We start from the raw sequence: 20955 nt of genomic DNA on the forward strand, positions 1-20955 counted from the left end.
TAATAAGTACTCTCTTTCCATTTTATCAATTTTTATACAGTAATTAAGAAAATAATTAAATTATTTAAATTAAAATAAAATACTCTTTGATTAAATTACTATTTATCTCGTCTATTTAGTAGAGATATTGATATAAAGTTAAAAAAATATTAATTAATATTTTTTAATCATATCAAAATGACCTAATTTTGGACAAGAAGATTTCTAAAAAATAACAAAAAGAAGACGATGGAGGAAGTATTAAAAATTTTAATAGTTTATTTATTATTACTAATCTAGCCAATCAATGATCAAATATTAATATTTAAATAAATCTTAATAGTTCTTTTTTTTCAAAGAATTTTTTTTTATATTACCAAAAAATTTAGTTTGGTAAAATTGAGCCACTATCCAAAAAGGACAAAAAAAGAAAACAAGGGGGTTGGGGGTGAAAATTTAATAAAAAACTATGATTGTGGATTAAAAAAATATTTAATTTTTTTAAAATAAAATAAAGACCAAGTGCAGAGAATAGCAGAAGAATGGAACTAAAAAGTTTTTATATAAATAGCAGACTTTGTGATCTAGAATTGTAAGAGATTACAAAACAAAGTGGCTATGGCAGAAGAAGAAGTAAAGGTTTTCAGGACATGGTCAAGTCCATTTCCTTTAAGAGTGATATGGGCACTAAAGCTGAAGGGGGTTGAGTTTGATACAGTGTATGAAGATCTCTCCAACAAGAGTCCTTTGCTTCTGCAATACAACCCTGTTCATAAGAAGGTTCCTGTGCTTCTGCACAATGGAAAACCCATCTGTGAATCTCTTGTCATTCTTGAATATGTGGATGAGAGATGGAAACAATTTCCATTGTTGCCTCAAGATCCTCATGAGAGAGCCAAGGCTCGCTTTTGGGCTAAGTTTGGTGATGATAAGGTATTATTGCTTCCTACTTTGATGAGTATTAGTTGCTTTTTCTTTTAGCCTTTTTTTTTCTCGAAGTTAGAAGTTATCTTTAAGGTTAAATTTTTTCTTTTCTCTAAACTTTTAAATATAAATTATTGATTTTTCTTATTTAGATTATTAATTAAAAAATGTAAAATTAAATAGGTCTGAGGATTTTTTAGATAATAATAATAATTAGATTTAGGATGAATTTAATTAATTAATGATAAATTTTAATTGGATTTGGAATAGGTTCAGGTATTGAGAGTTTAGATTTTGATGATTTTTATAGATATCTTACCCATTGTTATCCTTAATTTACTATCAATTTAATAAATTTAAAATATGAAGATAAAATTATTAATTTTTTAAAATTAGGAGTATATATATATATATATATATATATATATATATATATATATATATATATATATATATATATATATATTTGACAAAACCCAAGAACTTAAAAGTGATTGAAACTAAAAATTTCTGTTGATGCAGGTCTTTCAATCAAATAGTATATGGTATTCTCTGAGTTTTCCTCTTAGATACAATCCTTCCAACTTTTAGCTCAAATCCAAACTTCTGTTAAAATAACATTTTCTACTTCCAGAACCTCTGTTCTTCGAGGAGGAAAATGATTAATAATTCATAGGATATTATTCTTAATTCTGGGAGCTTATGACCACCACTTGTTTAGTGGGTGGGTGGGTCCAAAACTCTTCCTATCATCAAAGGCGTGGAGAGTGACGACTGGCTCTCCAAAAACATTGAATGTTTTAAAGTCTAATTTACTGTATTTTTTATTTTTAGTCTCGATTATTTAAAATTTTAATTTAACCTCAATTTACATTTTTTTATATAAATGAGAATTATAAAATATTGAGCACTGATTTATATTAGAATTAATTTTTAATTTTCTTTCGTATGTTTAATTTATTTTAATTTTAATTAATAGAAAATAAAATCACTTGAAATATTTTTTATTATTAAAAATATAATATTCTAATTTAATTAATATGACAATATAGAATAATTTTTTTTATATTTTTAAATATAATTAATTTTAGTTTAAATATAATTACATAAAAATATAAAAATAATATTTTATTAAATTATTTATTTAATTATATAAAATAAAATTAAACTTATCCAACAAATATAAAAGTAAATTAAACATCATATTATACCTAACGTGTAACTTCACTTAATGATTGAAGTATGGTCCTTCAAAATCTCATATCGGATGTGAGATGTGCATGTGTATGGGTTACATAGGAATAATCACTTTGTTAAAATTATCATAATTTTAAAGGTGGTTCATTTCTGTCACTAACTTTTGTATGTAGGGGTGAGCATTCGGTTCAAACCAGAACCAACCGAACGAACCGAATTAAATTACAAAACTGAACCGTGAATTTTAGAAACCGAACCGAACTGAAATGAGTGAAAATTGAATCCAACCGAACCGTTCTATTTCGGTTCGATTCGGTTTAAATCGATCAGTTTTGATTTTTGATTTATTTTTTAATTTAGACTTGATTTTTAAGTTATTTGGTCTAATTTTGACTTTGGTTTGAACCTAATAACCATTAATCAATGAAATTAAACAATTAATATATATAAAATTAAATATAATTCATAAGTTTTTCATAAAAATAAATCAATTCAAAAATCGATTCGGTTCAATTTAATTTGATTTGACTATATAAATTACTATTCGTTCGGTTCGGTTTAACCGATTTTTTTCTCCTCAAAACTGAACCGAACTGAAATAATCGAAATTTTTATAATTTAAAGCCGAACTGATTGAACCGAATTGACTTGGTTCGGTTCGGTTCGGTTTTTCGGTTTGAACCGAATTCTGCTCAGCCCTATTTGTATGCGTGTTTTATCCATTGACAAAAAAAGAAAGGAGCTTTTTTGAAAATAAAGGATAGGGACTGATTTTTCAGGATTTCATATTGAATGTAAAGTGAGAATATGTGTGATTCATGTTTTGAGTTCAGGATCCCATATTAAATGTAAAGTGTGCATGTGTGTGATTCATGTTTTGAATTTGGTCAAATTAAATTTAAATTAAACTATCAATTTTTATTGTGTATAACTAAAATAAACAATGAATAAACAAGCATTATTAGTTTTGTTTTTTGTAGTTATTTTAAAATTTTTACAATCAAATTAAATATGCATTTGCAAAATCATTTTTTCAACAATAATAATAATATAATACTATGATAGATCATATAATTAAGAATAATTAATATGTTGCTAATTAAATATACTTTAATAAATTTCAATTCTTTTGTTTGAAATGTAGAATTTTAAAAGAATTTAATTTAATTAATTTTTTTTATTAATTTTCATATTTAGAATGAAAGAATTTAATTTTTTATTAAATCAAAAAATTATTATTTTAAAAAAATAGAATTTATACATGATGGTATAAGAATTCTTTTGAATTCTTTTCTTACAATAATTTATTTCAAACGAATCCATTATGTTTTTTATTTTCTTGAGTAGGTGTTACAAACAATGAGAATGGGTATTCTCTTAAAGCAAGGAAAAGAACAAGAAGAAGCAATAGTTTCAACCATAGAGAACTTGAAATATTTGGAAGAAGAGCTAAAGGGAAAGAAATTCTTTGGAGGAGAGACCATTGGACTAGTAGATATTGCATTGGGTTGGCTTGCTTGCCACTTCAACGTGGTTGAGGAGATAATTGGTGTGAAATTGATAGAACAACAAAAATTCCCATTATTAGTGGCATGGATGCAAGAATTCTCAAATATCCCAACAATCCAAGAGAGTTGGCCTCCAAGAGACAAACTCTTTGATCGGTATGCTAGCTTCCGTAAGGCTGCCCTTGGAGAGCACACACCAAAATGAGCCCATATCATTTGCGAAAATTATCATGGAGTTGTATTAATTTCATGCAAGTTTTATCAAGAATAAACAGACCCACTTCTGATGTTTGTTTATTGCAATGGATTGTGATCTGGTTAAGGATTTCTCATTGTTTTGAACTAATAAAAGGGGAAATTTTCATTTTCTTAATATTCATAGTTAATAATATTTTTAAATTAATTTATATAAATTAAAATTAAATTTGACTCTGCTAAACTAAACTAGTGATATGCCTTTAATTAATAGATAAAATCAAATTATTATTTAATATATTCAATGTAAATATATCCTCACTCATAATTATATAAGATTTTTTCTCTATTTTTCATAAAAAATTCATACTTTTGTGGGTGACAGAGTACTCACAGTGAACGCCTCTTTCTATCGTAACGTAAGAATTCTCTGAATGAGCCTAAGTTAAAGTGGGCTTTCGGCCTTGATGTCCCAAAATATGTCCAAGAGGGGGGTGAATTGGACTTTAAAAATAATTTTCGGTTCTTGCTCAAAACCTTTGAAAATTGCAGCTAGGTTCAACTCAATTGACTAATGTGAAATATGAACAATACAGCTCTATTGACAAGTTGATTCAAAGTTAGGCTATATGCAATCAGTATACTGTTCTAACAAATTATATCAGCATTCAGTAAAGATATCAGTAATCTGGATAAATTTTTAACACAGCAACCAGAGCAGAATACCAAATATCCTAACTGACAGCAAATCAGATAATAAGTAAATTATATCAGATATCAGCAGATTTAGCAGTAAACTAATTTTCTCAGTTTGCAGCAAGGTTAATCAGCAAATGGCCTCAACTTTCAAATCAGCCAAAGCATATCAATCACAAAGTTAAAATGCATAAATGTAAAGAGCAAGGGTTGAGAAAATGAACACTGAAATTTTTATAGTGGTTCGGCTCAACTAGCCTACATCCACTCTCTCAAAGATCCCACTTTGAGTCTTCACTTCACTATTCTTCTCTTTTAAAGGCAAGAGACAAAAGCCCTTTACAAATCTTCTCACCAAAGCTTTTACAAGTAGCTTCACACTTCTACCAAGTGTTATCCCAAACACTTTTCACAATCAAGCTTCAATAGGTGCTTGAATGACCTCTCATAAATGATAATAATGTGTTTAAAACTCACTCTCACTCAATACAACAGAATCTATAAAGAAGAGTTGAGTAAATAAGCCAATGATGAGCAATAAAAACACTTTGAGCACTTTGAATGAAAGCTTTTATGATTTTGAACAGTGGAGAGTCTTTCATTAAGTGCAAAATGGCCAAAGGTAGGTGTTTTTATAGCTTTGGAACGTTTTTTACTGTTGGAAAACTCATTTGAATGTTACAGTTACGAATTTCAAGAAAATAGTCGTTATTTTGTCTTTTTCTGCGATGTTGTGCAGAGTTGAGACAGTTAGCATACTTGAAGAAATAGCAAACCAGTTAGCATACTAAAATAAGTAGCAAACCAGTTAGCATACCAGGAAAACTTTTCTGCATAACTTTCAAAACTATAAAACTTTACACCAAATTATAGTCAAATACTTTTTAGGCCAATAATGATATTTAAAAGAAAAATCTTTTGAGGGATTGAAAATAAGCATCATTGACTTCTACTCCTCAATTCATTTCACAAGCAATCCTAAAAATAAAACTAACTTCTATACTATGTGTACCTTCAATTCTGATTTTCAATGCAGCCTTAGAAGGTAACATTTTCTTCTTTTATCTCCTTTGATTCGTCCTGTGTTATCCTTAGAATGTCATCTTTCTTCAGAAGCACGAATCCATCATGAAATCCTTGTCTCTTTTTCTTTGAGATGCACAACACTTAAAATAATGTTAGTTTGATTCTAGTTGAGTTTTGGTATCATCAAAATCTATGCTCCTTTGAGCTTGTGGGGTCAACAATCTCCCCCTTTTTGATGATGACAAAACTTAATTAAATCACCATGTAAATGTTAACAACTGTGAGTATGTGTATGAAAGTATATGTGAGAATAACTCCCCCTATGTATGTGCTTATATCAACAATTAATCACAAATAACTCCCCCTTAATAATTTCAATGAAATATTCATAAGCATTTTCTTAAGGAGTCAAGTGTGACTAAAGATACTAACTAAATATGCACAATATGCACACTAATCACAAATTGTATATCATTCACAAAATTATATCAATAATATGCACACTATAAAGTTATCAACAATATACTATTCACAAATTTTATCATTCACAAGATATATCATCAAGATTACACATTCATTACTTTTCTCCCCCTTTTTGTCAGCATCAAAAGAACATGGGAGAAATCATGCACATGTGTATAAATCAAAATTCAGTTTAAGTGCGAAGAATAAACAAATAAAAACAAGAATCGATATAGCAAACTAATTTAAAGTTCAGAAAAACTAAAAGTAACAAACTAAGTAGCAAATTAACAGACAAACTGTTAGACAAAATTCAAGCATTAAACATGCAGAATGGTAGTTTATCCTTTCAGCCTAGAGCTTCTTCTGATTGGTTTTGGAGCAGCCATTTTCAACTTTTTTGGCTTGACAGGTTTATCACTCAAGGTTTGAAGAATTTCAGCAGCCATTTCAGTTCCTGGTGTCAAGGGAATAATAGGCCCAGCTGCTAACTCAGTTGCAGCAGTAGTACCAGATTCTGCTGTAGACTTTTTGCCAGTTTTAGCCTTTTTGCCAGTTTTAGCCTTTTTGCCAGATGGTTTACCAGTTTGCTCTTTCTGCTTACTGCTTTGTTCCTTTGGAGCTGTTTTTCCCTTTCCTTTTCCAGAAGCAGCAGGAGCAGGAGTCTGAGGTTCTGTCTCAGATTCTGAGTCACTCATATCCTTCCCACTTCCTTCTTTGCTGCCTCCATTACCATTTCCATCATCAGAATCATCTTTTTCAGTTTCATCTTCTTCCTTTTCTTCCTCTTTCTCTTCTTCTTCTTCTGATTCTTTTTCTTCCTCTTCTGTTTCTTCTTCTTCCTCTTCTTCTGTTTCTTCTTCTTCTTCCTCTTCTGTTTCCTGGTCTTCCTCTTCTTCTTTCTCTTCCTCTTTTTCTTTTTCTTTCTCTGTTTGAGGAATGTAACCAGAGTGCATCTTGGTTTCTCCAAATTTCGATGGTTGAAATACCCATATGAACTTTGATTTTAAATAATTCTTCCATAATTTTGTACATCAACATCAAAGTGCCATCAACTTTAGAATCAAGAGCATTCATAAGAACAGTTTGAAAACCTCTAAATTTCTGTAGCTCTCCAAGTTCCATTTCAACAAATTCCCTCAAGTTGTTTACTTCCTCCAAAATTCCTTCAACATTAACAGTACCGCTTGCACTATCTTTGGAACTAGCACCTTGTTCAAATCTAAGTTTTCTGCCATCATCATCTTTTTGCAAACTTATAATTGGGATCATATTGGTCCTAAGTTTCTCGGTTTCCAAAGGTATCCCAAAGTCTCTAAACAGACCATTAAGAAGATGGGCATAAGGTAGCTTGTAAGGTGGTTTCCATTTCATGATTTGCTTCAGCATAAAATAGGCAAGATTAAATTCAATTTGGTTCACAATATGCCAAATTATGCAGAGATCAAGGGTACTCAAATAGTTTGGACTGCCAGTTCTAGGATTCAACACATAGATGATAAAACTATGAAGAATTTTGATGTGTTTATGAGCATGGGTAATGCTAGTCTTATCCTTTACTTCCCCTTTAAAAACTTCAGCCTCAAAATCTCTTTTATTGAATCCACCAACAGCAAAAACATCTTTGTGAGAACAAATTTTATTCCCACTGTTTGGGATTCCTAGGGCTTTGGCTAATCTATCAACCGTTACTTCATAGACTTTCCCTTTCATTTTCACCTTAAAGGATTCATCTTTGTCAGAATCATCAACCCTTAAATTCTTATAGAATTCTTGAACTAAGTCCACATATACTCCTTCAGTGTCAGAGCACAATTTATCCCATTTTTGATATTCAAACAAGGATTGTAAAGAAACAGAAACTTCAATAAAAATAGGCCAGTGGATATACCTTGGCTCATGAATGGCCCTCTCCATATGCATAACTGGAGCTTTTGAAGTCTTTTTCTTTTTGGTTCCTTTTTCTTGGACAGGCTCACTGGTTCTTTTCTTGGGTGTTTCTTTTGATTTTTCAATTACCAGAGGAGCATCTTTTTGTGGAGAAGGAGACGCAGGAACACTTGCGTCAGTGGAGTCCGATGATGAATATGTAGGGATTTTTGCTTTGCCTTTTCCTTTTTCCCGCGCCATGACCAATTCCAGAAGAAAATTAGGCCGTAAGGACAGTGAAAACTGGGTTCACAAACTTAATAATGTGAGCAGCCAATATATATAACTATTCAAAGCACATCAATATATTTCTAGCACAACTTAGCACAATGTTAAAAAAAAAGGAACAGACAGTAAGAGATACTCGGGTTCTTAAGAATCAATGGCAACCGATTCATAATTTTGTTATATATTACATTTTTACGAAATGTTAATCCCAAAAAAAAATCCAACAGCACATTGTGAAATCAAAACAAACGAAACAAGCACAAACAAAATGTAAAACAAGATTCCATTAAAGTTTTAGATTTTATACCTGAGATTTGCAGAGACAGAGAGTGCGAATCGATATCAAGCGCAAAAAAAAAAATCCAACAGGAAATGATTTCTTTCGACAGATTTAGAGAAATAACAGAAATGAAGAATTTGGGGATTTTCTAACTTGAAACAATCGATTTAATCGATTCACAGCCAATGGGTTTCGGAAATATTTAAGAGCAATGAAGGGAGACGATGGTTTGGAAGGTTGCGAATGGAATGGGTTTGCAGATGGAGCGAAGACGCGTTCGTTCGGGTTTTGGGAGACGAAGCGACGGAAAGAGAAGGAGTTTTGAATTTTAAAACTGAAAAGACACAACTGTAGACATTTGCAGAGAATGGGTAGCGTGTAGCAGAGGAGAAGCAGTGAGAAGATTGATGGTTCAGAAAAAATTTGAGTCCCGCGTTAGTTTGTATGTTAAAAAATCACATAAAGATGCAATGCTCTAAATAGAGGGGTAATTAAGTAATATGGGCTTTAAACATGCAGAATAGGCGCTCGAAAAAAAAATAATTTTGGAGTTTTAGTGCAATCAGACTTGACTTCCAGTTTGCCAACAAAAAAGTAGGAGCAGTGGTAAAGCATTTAGCAAACAAGAAAATTAGCAAACAGATTAGTATGCCACTATGATCAAATTCTGCAGAATACTGTTCATATCTGATAAGACCCAGAATTTTTCAAATTGCACTAAAAATATCAGAATGCATTTTTAACACTACAAACCAACATATATCACTTCATTTTTATATAGAAACATGAGAATGCATCAAAACTTAATCAAGAGCATCAATCATACCAAGTTCTCTTCTTATTTTGCAGAAAATTTCCTCATTAAGTGGCTTTGTAAAAATGTCAAAAGTCGCTTTTTCGAAGGACAAATTCAATTTGAATATCACCATTTTGAACATGATCCCTAATAAAATGATGTCTAATTTCAATATGCTTGCTTCTAGAGTGTTGAACAGGATTTTTTGATAGGTTTATAGCACTAGTATTGTCATATCTTATGGGAATGTGATCAAATTTAATTTCAAAGTCTTCAAGCTGTTGTTTCATCCACAAAATTTGTGCAACACAACTTCCAGCTGCAATATATTCAGCTTCTACAGTAGAAAGTGCAACAGAAGTTTGCTATTTACTGTGCCATGAAACTAATGCATGACCTAGAAATTGACAAGTTCCGTATGCTTTTTCCAGTCCTACTACCAAAGAAAATCAATCACTATAACCAATAAGATCAAATGATTCACATTTTGGATACCATAAGCCAATATTGTGAGTGCCAATGAGGTACTTAAAAATTCTCTTAACTGCTACAAGATGTGATTCTTTTGGACATGATTGAAATCTTGCACATAAACATACACTAAAATGAATTCTGGCCTAGATGCTGTCAAGTAGAGTAAAGAACCAATCATACCTCTATAAAGTTTGTTATCTACCTCTTTACCTTTTTCATCTTTCTCCAATTTAATTGTTGAGCTCATGGGAGTTCCGATACTTTTCATATCCTCCATTTTGAACTTCTTTAGCATGTCCTTTATATACTTGGATTGATTTATAAAAATTCCAACTTTCATTTGCTTAATTTGCAATCCAAGGAAGAAAGTAAGTTCACCCATCATACTCATTTCAAATTCACTTTTCATCATGTTGGAAAATTTCTTACAAAGAGAATGGTTAGTAGCACCAAAAATGATATCATCAACATAAATTTGCACAATAAGCATGTCTTTTCCTAGTTTCTTAATGAAAAGAGTAGTATCCACTTTTCCTCTTTTAAAATCATTTTGAAGTAAGAATTTACTAAGTCTCTCATACCATGCTCTAGGAGCTTGCTTTAAACCATAGAGAGCTTTAGTAAGCTTATAAACATGATTTGGAAAATGGGGGTCTTCAAAACCAGGAGGTTGAGCTACATAAACTTCTTCATCAATGTATCCATTTAAGAATGCACTTTTAACATCATTTGATAAAGCATGAAATTCTTAAAACATGCAAATGCACACAGCATTCTAATAACTTCAATTCTAGCAACCGGAGCAAACGTTTCATCAAAATCAATACCTTCCTCTTGGTTGTATCCTTGAGCTACTAGTCTAGCTTTATTTCTAATTACATGTCCTTTTTCATCCATCTTATTCCTAAATACCCATTCAGTTCCAATAACAGAGTGCTTTTTAGGTTTAGGAACAAGTTTCCACACTTTATTTCTTTCAAATTGATTTAATTCCTCTTGCATAGCAAAAAGCCAATTTTCATCATTTTGAGCATCATCATATGTTTTGGGTTCAAATTGAGAAACAAAAGCAACATTACCAAAATACCTTCTAAGTTGAGCTCTTGTCATCATTCTTTGTGATGGACTATCAAGAATGTCATCTTTGAAATGATTTTTATGGTACCTCCATTCTTGTGGAATATCTTGATGTTGAGGTTCCTCAATTTGTAGTTTACCAAAATACCTTCTAAGTTGAGCTCTTGTCATCATTCTTTGTGATGGACTATCAAGAATGTCATCTTTGAAATGATTTTTATGGTACCTCCATTCTTGTGGAATATCTTGATGTTGAGGTTCCTCAATTTGTAGTTCTTCCACATTTGGTTGGGAGTCTTCTTGAATTTCAACATTTGTGGAGCAAGGAAGTTCTTCTTCTTTGTCATTTTTATCATCCTCCACTGGTTCTTTTGAATCAAGCTCATCTTTATTTGAATTCTTTGAATTTAGAATCTGCTCAATTTCATCATCACAAAAATCTTTCCTTTGCAAGGAAGTGTTAGCATCATCAAAAAGTATATGCATTGATTCTTCCATGGTCAATGTTTTTCTATTGAAAATCCTATATGCTTTGCTATTTGTTGAATAGCCTAGAAATATTCCTTCACAAGATTTAGCATCAAATTTCGTGAGATTGCTGTCTTTGTTATTCAAAATATAACATTTGCAGCCAAAGACATGAAAATATGCAATATTGGGTTTTCTTCCTTTCCATAGTTCATAAGGAGTTTTCTTTAAAATAGCTCTAATAGAAACTCTGTTCAAAATGTAGCATGTCAGATTACAGCTTCCGCCTAAATATTTTGGCAAACTGTTTTCATTCAGCATTGTTCTTGCCATTTCTTGCAAAGATCTATTTTTCCTTTCAACAACTCCATTTTGTTGTGGAGTTCTAGGAGCTGAAAATGTATGATAAATACCATTTTGAGAGCAGAAATTTTCAAACAAATTATTTTCAAATTCTTTTCCATGATCACTCCTCAAAGATGTAATGCAATATCCTTTTTCATTTTGAGTTCTTTTGCAAAAAGCTTCAAATATATCAAAGGTTTCATCTTTATGAGCAAGAAAGAAAGTCCATGTGAATCTTGAAAAATCATCAACAATTACAAATGTATATGTCTTGCCTCCTAGACTTCTAGGTGTGATTGGACCAAAAAGATCAAGATGTAATAATTCCAATGGTCTAAACGTAGTTACAACATTTTTTTATTTAAAAGATGATTTTGAATGCTTACCAAGTGCACAAGCTTTGCATTGAAATTCTTTTTCAAATCTTAACTTTGAAAGTCCTCTAACAAGGTTCCTTCTAGAGAGTTTAGCAAGTGTACTCATGCTAGCATGTCCTAATTTTCTATGCCATAACCATGCACTATCATCTAAGTCATAAAGCATGTTTCACAATTTTCTTCAAGACTTGTTAAATCAAGTAGGTAAATATTATCTATTCTAGCACCAGCAAACATAACATTATTTCCATGAATTTCACAATGTGTAGAAGTAAAAATAACTTTAAAACTATTATCACATAATTGACTAACACTTAAAAGATTATACTTTAATCCTTGTACTAATGCAACATTCTCAATGTAAGGATTTTTACCAATAGTTCCACATCCAATAATTTTAGCTTTACTTTTATCACCAAATTTGACATAACCTTCTTCTTTCAAAGTAAGAGAGGAAAACTTGCCTTTATTTCCTGTCATGTGCCTAGAGCAGTCACTATCAATGTACCAATGTTCTGTTTCCAAAGATACTCCTTAGGCACACTGAAATCGCTTAATCGTTCTTAGGTACCCAAGCAACTTTGGGTCCTTATGTGTTAGTAATATTAGGTAAAGTTCCTTTAGGCACCCATACTTTCTTTGCCTTAAAGGTTCCTTTCCTAATAGGACAAGCATTAATCATATGACCTTTATGATTACAATAAAAGCATGTAATACTTGGTTGAGAAAAGGATGTAGCTTTAATAAAAAATTATTTGTATTTTCCATATTTCATAAATCCATCATAACCAATTCCAGATTTTTCATTTGTAGATCTTTGATTCCCAAGAAGTATATCAAGTGTTTCTTTTCATTTTGTAAATTTAGTTAAGTCTCTTGTCAAAGATTCAACTTTTGCTTCAAGAATTCTATTTTTCTCAAGAAGTTGTTCACACACTTCTTTTGATCTTTGAAGCTCATCATTAACTTCCTTAAATAATTTCATTTGAGATTTGTAAAATTCATTTTCTTTTGAAGCCATACTCAAGGAAATATTTTCTGATCTTAAAGCACAATTTTCATGAACCAAAATTTTGCATTTCTTTTTAAAAGTTCTATATTTATCATATGTCTTCACAAATGCAAGTTCTAATTCATCAACATTAGAAAGTTCAAGATTTACCTCATTTTCACTATCTTTGATGTGTGAGCTTTCACCTTTTTCTTCAATTGCCATCATACAAGTGTTTGCAGCTTTTTTGTCACTTGTTTCATCATTTGATGAAGAGTCACTATCACTCCATGTTGCTGCCATTGGCTTTTTGCTTTTATCCTTTCTAAACTTGTTTTTCTTCTTCAATGTAGGACATTTTGGCTTAATGTGACTTGGTTTGTTACACTCATAACAAACTATTTCACTTGAATGATTTGGAGTCTTTGGAGCATATTTTTTTGTGAACTTCTTGTATTTGCTTCCACCTTTTCTAAATGCTCTTTTGAATCTTTTGACTATCATAGCCATATCTTCATCATCATCGCTTGAAGCACTTGAATCATCACTTGAACTAGCTTTAAGTACAACACTTTTCTTTTTCTCATCTACCTTTTCGGATATGAAAGCTATACCTTTCTTTTTCTTTTGGTCACCTTCTTTCTCATCTTTCTTATAGATCATCTCATGTGCAATGAGAGAACCAATTAGCTCATCATAGGTGTATTTTCTGAAATCCTTGGTGTCTTGAATAACAGTAGTCTTTCTTCCCATGACTTTGGAAGAGACCTCAGAATTTTCTTTACAAGTTCTTGTTCCTCAAATCTCTTTCCAAGAGCTTTAAGTAGATTGACAAGATCTCAGAACTGTACTCATCTCAGAATAGTTTCACGTGTTTCATCTCAATCAACTCATAATCACGGATGAGGAGGTTTGCCTTTGACTCTTTCACCACATCAGTTCCTTCATATGTGACTTCTAGTTTGTCCCATATTTCTTTTGCAGTTTGACATCCTGAAATACGATTATACTCATTAATATCAAGAGCACAATGAAGAATGTTAATAGCCTTGGTATTTGTAGAAATTTTCTTCCAATCATTATCATCAAATTCAATTTCATCTTTAGGAATTTGTACCGTTCCTTCACTGGTTTTATAAGGAATATAAGGACCATCTTTAATTATTCTCCAAGCATCAATGTCAACAGATTGTATAAAATTTCTCATTCTAGTTTTCCAAAAGGAGTAATTTGTGCCATTAAAAAGTGGTGGTCTAGTGATGGAATAACCTTCACTAAGGGGCGGTGTATACCACAGTAATTTCTGGATGAACTAGCCATGTGTATGGATCACTCTAAGGGGTTTAATCCTCAAGCAAGAGAGACAAGCTCTGATACCAAATTGATATCCCAAAATATGTCCAAGAGGGGGGTGAATTGGACTTTAAAAACAAATTTCGGTTCTTGCTCAAAACCTTTGAAAATTGCAGCTAGGTTCAACTCAATTGACTAATGTGAAATATGAACAATACAAATTTCTATTGACAAGTTGATTCAAAGTTAGGCTATATGCAATCGTGATAATCGTTTCTAACAAATTATATCAAGATTCAAGAAAGATATCGATGTCTGGATAAATTTTTAACACAGTAACCAGAGCAGAATACCAGATATCCTAACTGACAGCAAATCAGATAACAAGCAAATTATATCAGATATCAGCAGATTTAGCAATAAACTAATTTTCTCAGTTTGCAGCAAGGTTAATCAGCAAATGGCCTCAACTTTCAAATCAGCAAAAGCATATCAATCATAAAGTTAAAATGCATAAATGTAAAGAGCAAGGGTTGAGAAAATGAACACTGAAATTTTTATAGTGGTTCGGCTCAACTTGCCTACATCCACTCTCTCAAAGATCCCACTTTGAGTATTCACTTCACTATTCTTCTCTTTTAAAGGCAAGAGACAAAAGCCCTTTACAAATCTTCTCACCAAAGCTTTTACAAGTAGCTTCACACTTCTACCAAGTGTTATCCCAAACACTTTTCACAATCAAGCTTCAATAGGTGCTTGAATGACCTCTCATAAATGATAATAATGTGTTTAAAACTCACTCTCACTCAATACAACAGAATCTATAAAGAAGAGTTGAGTAAATAAGCCAATGATGAGCAATAAAAACACTTTGAGCACTTTGAATGAAAGCTTTTATGATTTTGAACAGTGGAGAGTCTTTCATTAAGTGCAAAATGGCCAAAGGTAGGTGTTTTTATAGCTTTGGAACGTTTTTTACCGTTGGAGAACTCATTTGAATGTTACAGTTACGAATTTCAAGAAAATAGTCGTTATTTTGTCTTTTTCTGCGATGTTGTGCAGAGTGGAGACAGTTAGCATACTTGAAGAAATAGCAAACCAGTTAGCATACTAAAATAAGTAGCAAACCAGTTAGCATATCAGGAAAACTTTTCTGCATAACTTTTAAAACTATAAAACTTTACACCAAATCATAGTCAAATACTTTTTAGGCCAATAATGATATTTAAAAGAAAAATCTTTTGAGGGATTGAAAATAAGAATCATTGACTTCTACTCCTCAATTCTTTTCACAAGCAATCCTAAAAATAAAACTAACTTCTATACTATGTGTACCTTCAATTCTGATTTTCAATACAGCCTTAGAAGGTAACATTTTCTTCTTTTATCTCCTTTGATTCGTCTTGTGTTATCCTTAGAATGTCATCCTTTCTTCAGAAGCACGAATCTATCATGAAATCATTGTCCCTTTTTCTTTGAGATGTACAACACTTAAAATAATATTAGTTTGATTCTAGTTGAGTTTTGGTATCATCAAAATTTATACTCCTTTAAGCTTGTGGGGTGAACAGTAAAATTTTTTTAAACTTTTCTATTTGTTTTAGCCATTACACGAGATGGATAGAGCCTAATTGCCTTTCTGGGCACCCTTTACATAACTACTTTGTCAGTTATTGAGATTGGTAACCAACCATATTTCACGTTTTATGTGTTGATTCTCATAAATTAATTCGGCATAAACCTTCCCGTTTTATTGTTATTTTATGAAAATAATATTGATAAAAATTTTTTTTTTTAAATACTGTAATTAATATTTATTTATTTATTTATTTATTATTTCTAAATTCATTGGATATTTCCTTTTTACTATTCTAAAAATTTGAAAAATCTTTAAGAATTTCATAAAAGTTTAAAATTCTGTAAAAAAAAAAGAAAAATTAAAAAGTTCTCTTGTCATTTTCTCTTTGGAGAAATTCAAATCAGGTGAGCATAAATAAATCAATAAAAATTCTTTCTCTGAAAAAATGTTAATATAAAAATAAACGTTATAACCTCAGATGAAAAATTAAATATAATTGATACTATCAATGGTCTACGATCTACTTTAAATATCACATAAGCCTGTAATTAAAAAAAAAAGTAAGGTAAATTACTTTTTAAAAGATTACTCTCAAATTAAAAATATATTTTAAAAAAATATTTAAGGTTAAAAAAATTATAAAAAATAAATATGTGCATCTTTTTCTTATTCTTAAATTTATATTTATAAAATTTGTAAGAAAATAATCACTACTTTATTTATGACAATAATTTTAACTAAATTTTTAAAATTATCTTTATAAAATTTATTTTTTATTTAATTATTAATGTGATTATTACTCAAATCCGTGAAATATAAACTTCTTACTTATTTTTCGATACAGCTATTTGCTCGGTATAACTTTTCTTGGCCCTGTTGAGCGCACGAAGATTTATGCGATTGACCTTTTCTTCAGCTTATTTGTCCTCTTGACCTTCTAAACATTTTCTAACTTTAACTGCCAGACTGAATAAATCTGTCTCTTTTATTGTCGCGCTAGACATTAGTCTGGCTGTTTGACTTGAATCTTGAGCGTATGGCATCAATGATTATAATAAATTAGTTTTTAGTAAATAATTATGATAAATTATTAAGCTTTATAAATTGGTGTTTATTTTCTTTCTTCCCCCTTGTCTTCCTTCCGCCTCCCAAACAAGAGTATTCTTTTCCTTTTCTTGTCTTCCTTACCTCCACATATTTTCCACTCTCCCAAACAAAGTGGAGCAGACCAGACCAAAGGCTCCGTCATTCCCTTTTGCGGCTATCCTATCCTAAACTTGACATTCTAACCTTTCACTCGCCGGATAAAATGGAGGATTCCCTTCGCAGTTCCGGCAACTTGTCCCGCAAGGTCATCTCCGTGGCCGCCGGCGAAGCTCACACTCTTGCCCTAACAGGTAGTTTATATATGAAGATATATATGTTAAAATTCGGTTGTATGCATGTAAAATAATGGCAAAAGGCTGATACTTGCTGGATTGCAGGAGATGGGTACGTGTATTCGTGGGGAAGAGGAATGTTTGGGCGACTCGGGACCGGTTCGGAATCGGATGAGCTTTCCCCAGTTCGAGTCAAGTGTGAAACTTGCAATGAATCTGAAGAGAAAAGGCTCAAGTTTGTGGGAATTGCTGCTGGTGCTTATCACAGTATGGCTCTTGCAGGTTAGTTTACCCCTCTGTTCAATTCCCAACCTTTGTTTTCCCTCTCTTTTGTTTTTGGGTTAGAAATGGAAAATGTTAGTGCTGTTGATGCTTATAAAGTTGTCTGGTGAGGTTTTGTGTGGCTGGTATGGTTAAATTTTGAAAACTAGGATTAAGCTTTGTCTATGCTTTTCATGAGGCAAAGGCAAGGTTTATTTCCTGCTTAATGTAACATCTGCTGATTCTATGGTGGAAATTTTTTGCACACTTTACTGCTGCACTCCACAGATTTATTCTCTTTTTTATATCACTGGTTGCTTGTGTGATTTTAGTGACATATGGTATTTGTAAAACTGTTGGATGTTAAATAACATTTGGGGTTAAGTACTAGCTAAGGCCACATTCTGATTTCTGACTGGTATAAGTTGTACCATTAGTAGTTTGTGATGATTTTAAGCCTCTAATTTCTTTTATGTATATGTAATGGCAGATGATGGATCAGTTTGGTGCTGGGGTTATAACACCTGTATCCTTCATCCCAGGAGTTTTGTGTGTGTGTGTGTGTGTGTGTGTGTGTGTGTGTGTGTGTGTATTCTATGCCATTTCATAATTTTGTTATCTATGGCAACGCGCTCATTAATTTGTTTGTAACTGTGTTTCCTCTGCAACCTTAACCTTTGCATGGATGGCCAACTTGGTATGAATGGAGAGAATGCTGTGGTGCCTCACTTGATGGAGCAGTTTCTAAGTCCAAGCAGTTTTGATTCTGTAACAAATGAGTCGGAAACAAAGAGGAAAGTGCCATTAAAGGTATGGAATGATTTGTTCACTAATTTTGCCTAAGTAATAGCTTTGTTTGTTAACTTTTTTTCTTTATGTACCACAGGTTTGTTCTGTTAAAGCTGGAGGAATGATGTCTCTGGCAATTGACAATCTTGGGATGCTATGGATGTGGGGCAATTGCCCACAGCAAAGCGGCAGTTGTGAGAGTGGTTTCTCCCTAGTGAGCAGTTTCACTCCAATTCCTGTTTGGGATTTCCATGGCCACGCTGTTGTGAAAGTGGCATGTGGAAATGAACATGTTGTAGCGTTGGTTAGTGTTGGAGAAACACATAAAGGTGAACATCTAGTATGCTACACTTGGGGAAAAAATGACCATGGCCAGTTGGGTTTGGGCGATAAAGAGAACAGAATTCATCCTGAAATTGTTGAAACATTTAACCAGGACTCTCCCTGGGCTGTTTATGAGGTGGCATGTGGTGCATTTCATACTGCTTTGCTCACTCGCAAAAAGAGACCCAATGACAAATTAGAAAATACATGCTGGACATTTGGCCTGGGTGAAAATGGACAGCTTGGTCATGGAACCACTCAAAGTGCATTGAAACCTGAACGTGTAAATGAATTGCCCCAGGATGCATACCTGATCTCTGTTGATTGTGGTTTATTTCATACTAGTGTTGTTTCATCAGCTGGAGATTTGTGGTCATGGGGAATGGTGAAAGGGCTTGGCCTCTGCCCAGATGCTACTTTTACCGGAACAGATGCAGGGGATGCTATGTCACCCCTGCGAATAAGAGGGCTGCAAGAACCTAGATTTCATGATCCAATTCAAATTGTTTGTGGGGCAGCCCATACTGTTCTTGTTGCAAGTGATGGATATAAGCTTTGGTCCTGGGGAAGGGGAAGAAGTGGGGTCCTTGGAACTGGGAAGACGATTGATTTTGTTGCTCCCACTGTTGTGCTGTGGCCTCCATTAACAGATGATTTCAAAGACCGAGAATTGAACAAAGATACTGAGGAGGATAATCTCGAAAACAAGGGATCTGAAGAAGCTGCAGGAACGGAAAAAAGATTGTCTTTGGCAATGGAGGAAATGAAGCTCCTCCAATCAAAACTTTCTATAATGGAAAAATATGCTGGCATACTTCATAGTTCAATTTTTGGTAAACCTTTTACAGAGGAAGATATTCCAAACTCGTTGAGAAACTCAGATACTTTTGACATTGCCAAAGAATGGGAGGACATGTTAGAATCAGCAGATCGCAGTAAGCTTATTAGGTTGGAACTTTTCTACCGAAACATGCTTGCAGGTGTCAAAGATAAGCAGATGAAAAGAAGGATCCAAGAGATCATAAAGGAGTTTATCCCTTCTTCAACCACCGAAAATTAGTGCAATAAGAAGTGGAATGGTTTTTTGTATAAAATGGATGAATCATCTGCTACACCTTATCATTATGCTGTGTTTCATCTGAATCTTGTTCCTGTGTGATCCCAGAAGATTGACTAGTTCTTGTAACAACGTAATATATACCTATACCCATGGAAAGGTGCACTAGAACAATGGAAGCTGCTTCACGAAAGGCAATAATTAATTCCCTTCTATGTATTCTAATGGAGGAAAGGAATATATGTGCGTCAGCATTGTTATTGCAGAAGCAATAGTTTGCAAAGTCAAACTTTGTTCCTTACCCAGCAGGTAAGAATTACATGATTTTGAAAGTTCCATCAATTAAAAAGAAGAGTCTGCAGTTGTCTCCAGCAATAGCGTTTAAATTGATTGTAAAATCACTGGTGGTACTTGGATTGGCACCAATTTCATAGAAGAAAATGAAAAAAGTTTTTTTTTTTTTTTTTTTTTTTAAGAAAATGGTGCTTTTTTTATTTTTTTTTTAAATTTTTTTAATGGTGTTCAAGTTAAATCTTAGTAAGCAAAATAACTTAAAATTCAATTTAAAAAATTCAATTTAACTCATTTTTAATTTTTTTTATCTAATTTATTCTAGAAATTTTATTTTAAATTCAATTTAACTAAAAAAAAAAAGAAAATTAAGGAATTAAATTTTTAAATTTTTAGATTCAAATCAAAAAAATAAAAATATTAGTCCTAGAATTAAGAAATTAAATTTTTTTATTTAAATCAATAAATTTATCTCATAAATGTTAATTTTTAAACTAAATTGAATTTAAATTAAAATTTATAGGCTAATTTAGATAAAAAAATTGAAAATGAGATAAATTGAACTCTCTCAATAATTGTAAGGGCTAAGTTAAACATTTTGCCTAACTTTCTCAATAAGGGCTAAGTTAAACATTTTGCCTGAATAAAATTTTCATGTTTCAACTTCTAATTTTGTGTAAAATAGCCACACTTTTAAGATTTTTCACCATTGTATTTAATAAAGTGAAATTAAATTTGAAAAGTTTATAATAAATTACAATATAGTACATAAAATTTTATTTGATTAACAAATAAAAGTTTTAGATATAATCGTGATTTAATATAAATGTTTGACATTTTTAGTCCATTAATAAAATTTTTATATTTAAAAATAAATTTTATTTTATATTTATTTTAATTGAAATTTTATACTAAAAATATTTTTATTAATTTTAATTAACGTTGTTGTCTTTTGAATCAAGTAAGATAAACCCATGTATTCGAATATAAAATATAAAAATAAGTTCTTAAATTTTTACAAACAATTTTG

General features: G+C 31.7%; 2 protein-coding genes across 2 annotated transcripts; both read left to right on the forward strand.

Annotated features, from left to right (window-relative positions):
* Nucleotides 1–533: 533 nt before the first annotated feature.
* LOC131177377 (probable glutathione S-transferase) lies at nt 534–3813 on the forward strand. Its single transcript, XM_058142340.1, has 2 exons — nt 534–912; nt 3448–3813. Exons 1-2 carry the CDS (start codon nt 598–600, stop codon nt 3811–3813), a joined length of 681 nt encoding a protein of 226 aa, XP_057998323.1. The 5' UTR covers nt 534–597.
* A 13142-nt stretch (nt 3814–16955) lies between these two features.
* LOC110639787 (ultraviolet-B receptor UVR8) lies at nt 16956–20099 on the forward strand. The gene is made up of 5 exons (XM_058142339.1): nt 16956–17221; nt 17309–17485; nt 17955–17990; nt 18150–18274; nt 18351–20099. Exons 1-5 carry the CDS (start codon nt 17134–17136, stop codon nt 19635–19637), a joined length of 1713 nt encoding a protein of 570 aa, XP_057998322.1. The 5' UTR covers nt 16956–17133; the 3' UTR covers nt 19638–20099.
* Nucleotides 20100–20955: the final 856 nt, after the last annotated feature.

Source organism: Hevea brasiliensis, unplaced genomic scaffold, assembly GCF_030052815.1.
Source record: "Hevea brasiliensis isolate MT/VB/25A 57/8 unplaced genomic scaffold, ASM3005281v1 Scaf43, whole genome shotgun sequence".
Lineage (NCBI taxonomy): Eukaryota > Viridiplantae > Streptophyta > Magnoliopsida > Malpighiales > Euphorbiaceae > Hevea > Hevea brasiliensis.

Excerpts from the sequence above, each read along its gene's own strand:
- LOC110639787 (XM_058142339.1), top strand. The coding sequence starts at position 17,134 with ATGGAGGATTCCCTTCGCAGTTCCGGCAACTTGTCCCGCAAGGTCATC. Across the intron at positions 17,222-17,308 it reads TCACACTCTTGCCCTAACAG|GAGATGGGTACGTGTATTCG; the intron begins GTAGTTTATATA and ends GCTGGATTGCAG. Across the intron at positions 18,275-18,350 it reads AGAGGAAAGTGCCATTAAAG|GTTTGTTCTGTTAAAGCTGG; the intron begins GTATGGAATGAT and ends TATGTACCACAG.
- LOC131177377 (XM_058142340.1), top strand. The coding sequence starts at position 598 with ATGGCAGAAGAAGAAGTAAAGGTTTTCAGGACATGGTCAAGTCCATTT. Across the intron at positions 913-3,447 it reads CTAAGTTTGGTGATGATAAG|GTGTTACAAACAATGAGAAT; the intron begins GTATTATTGCTT and ends TTTCTTGAGTAG.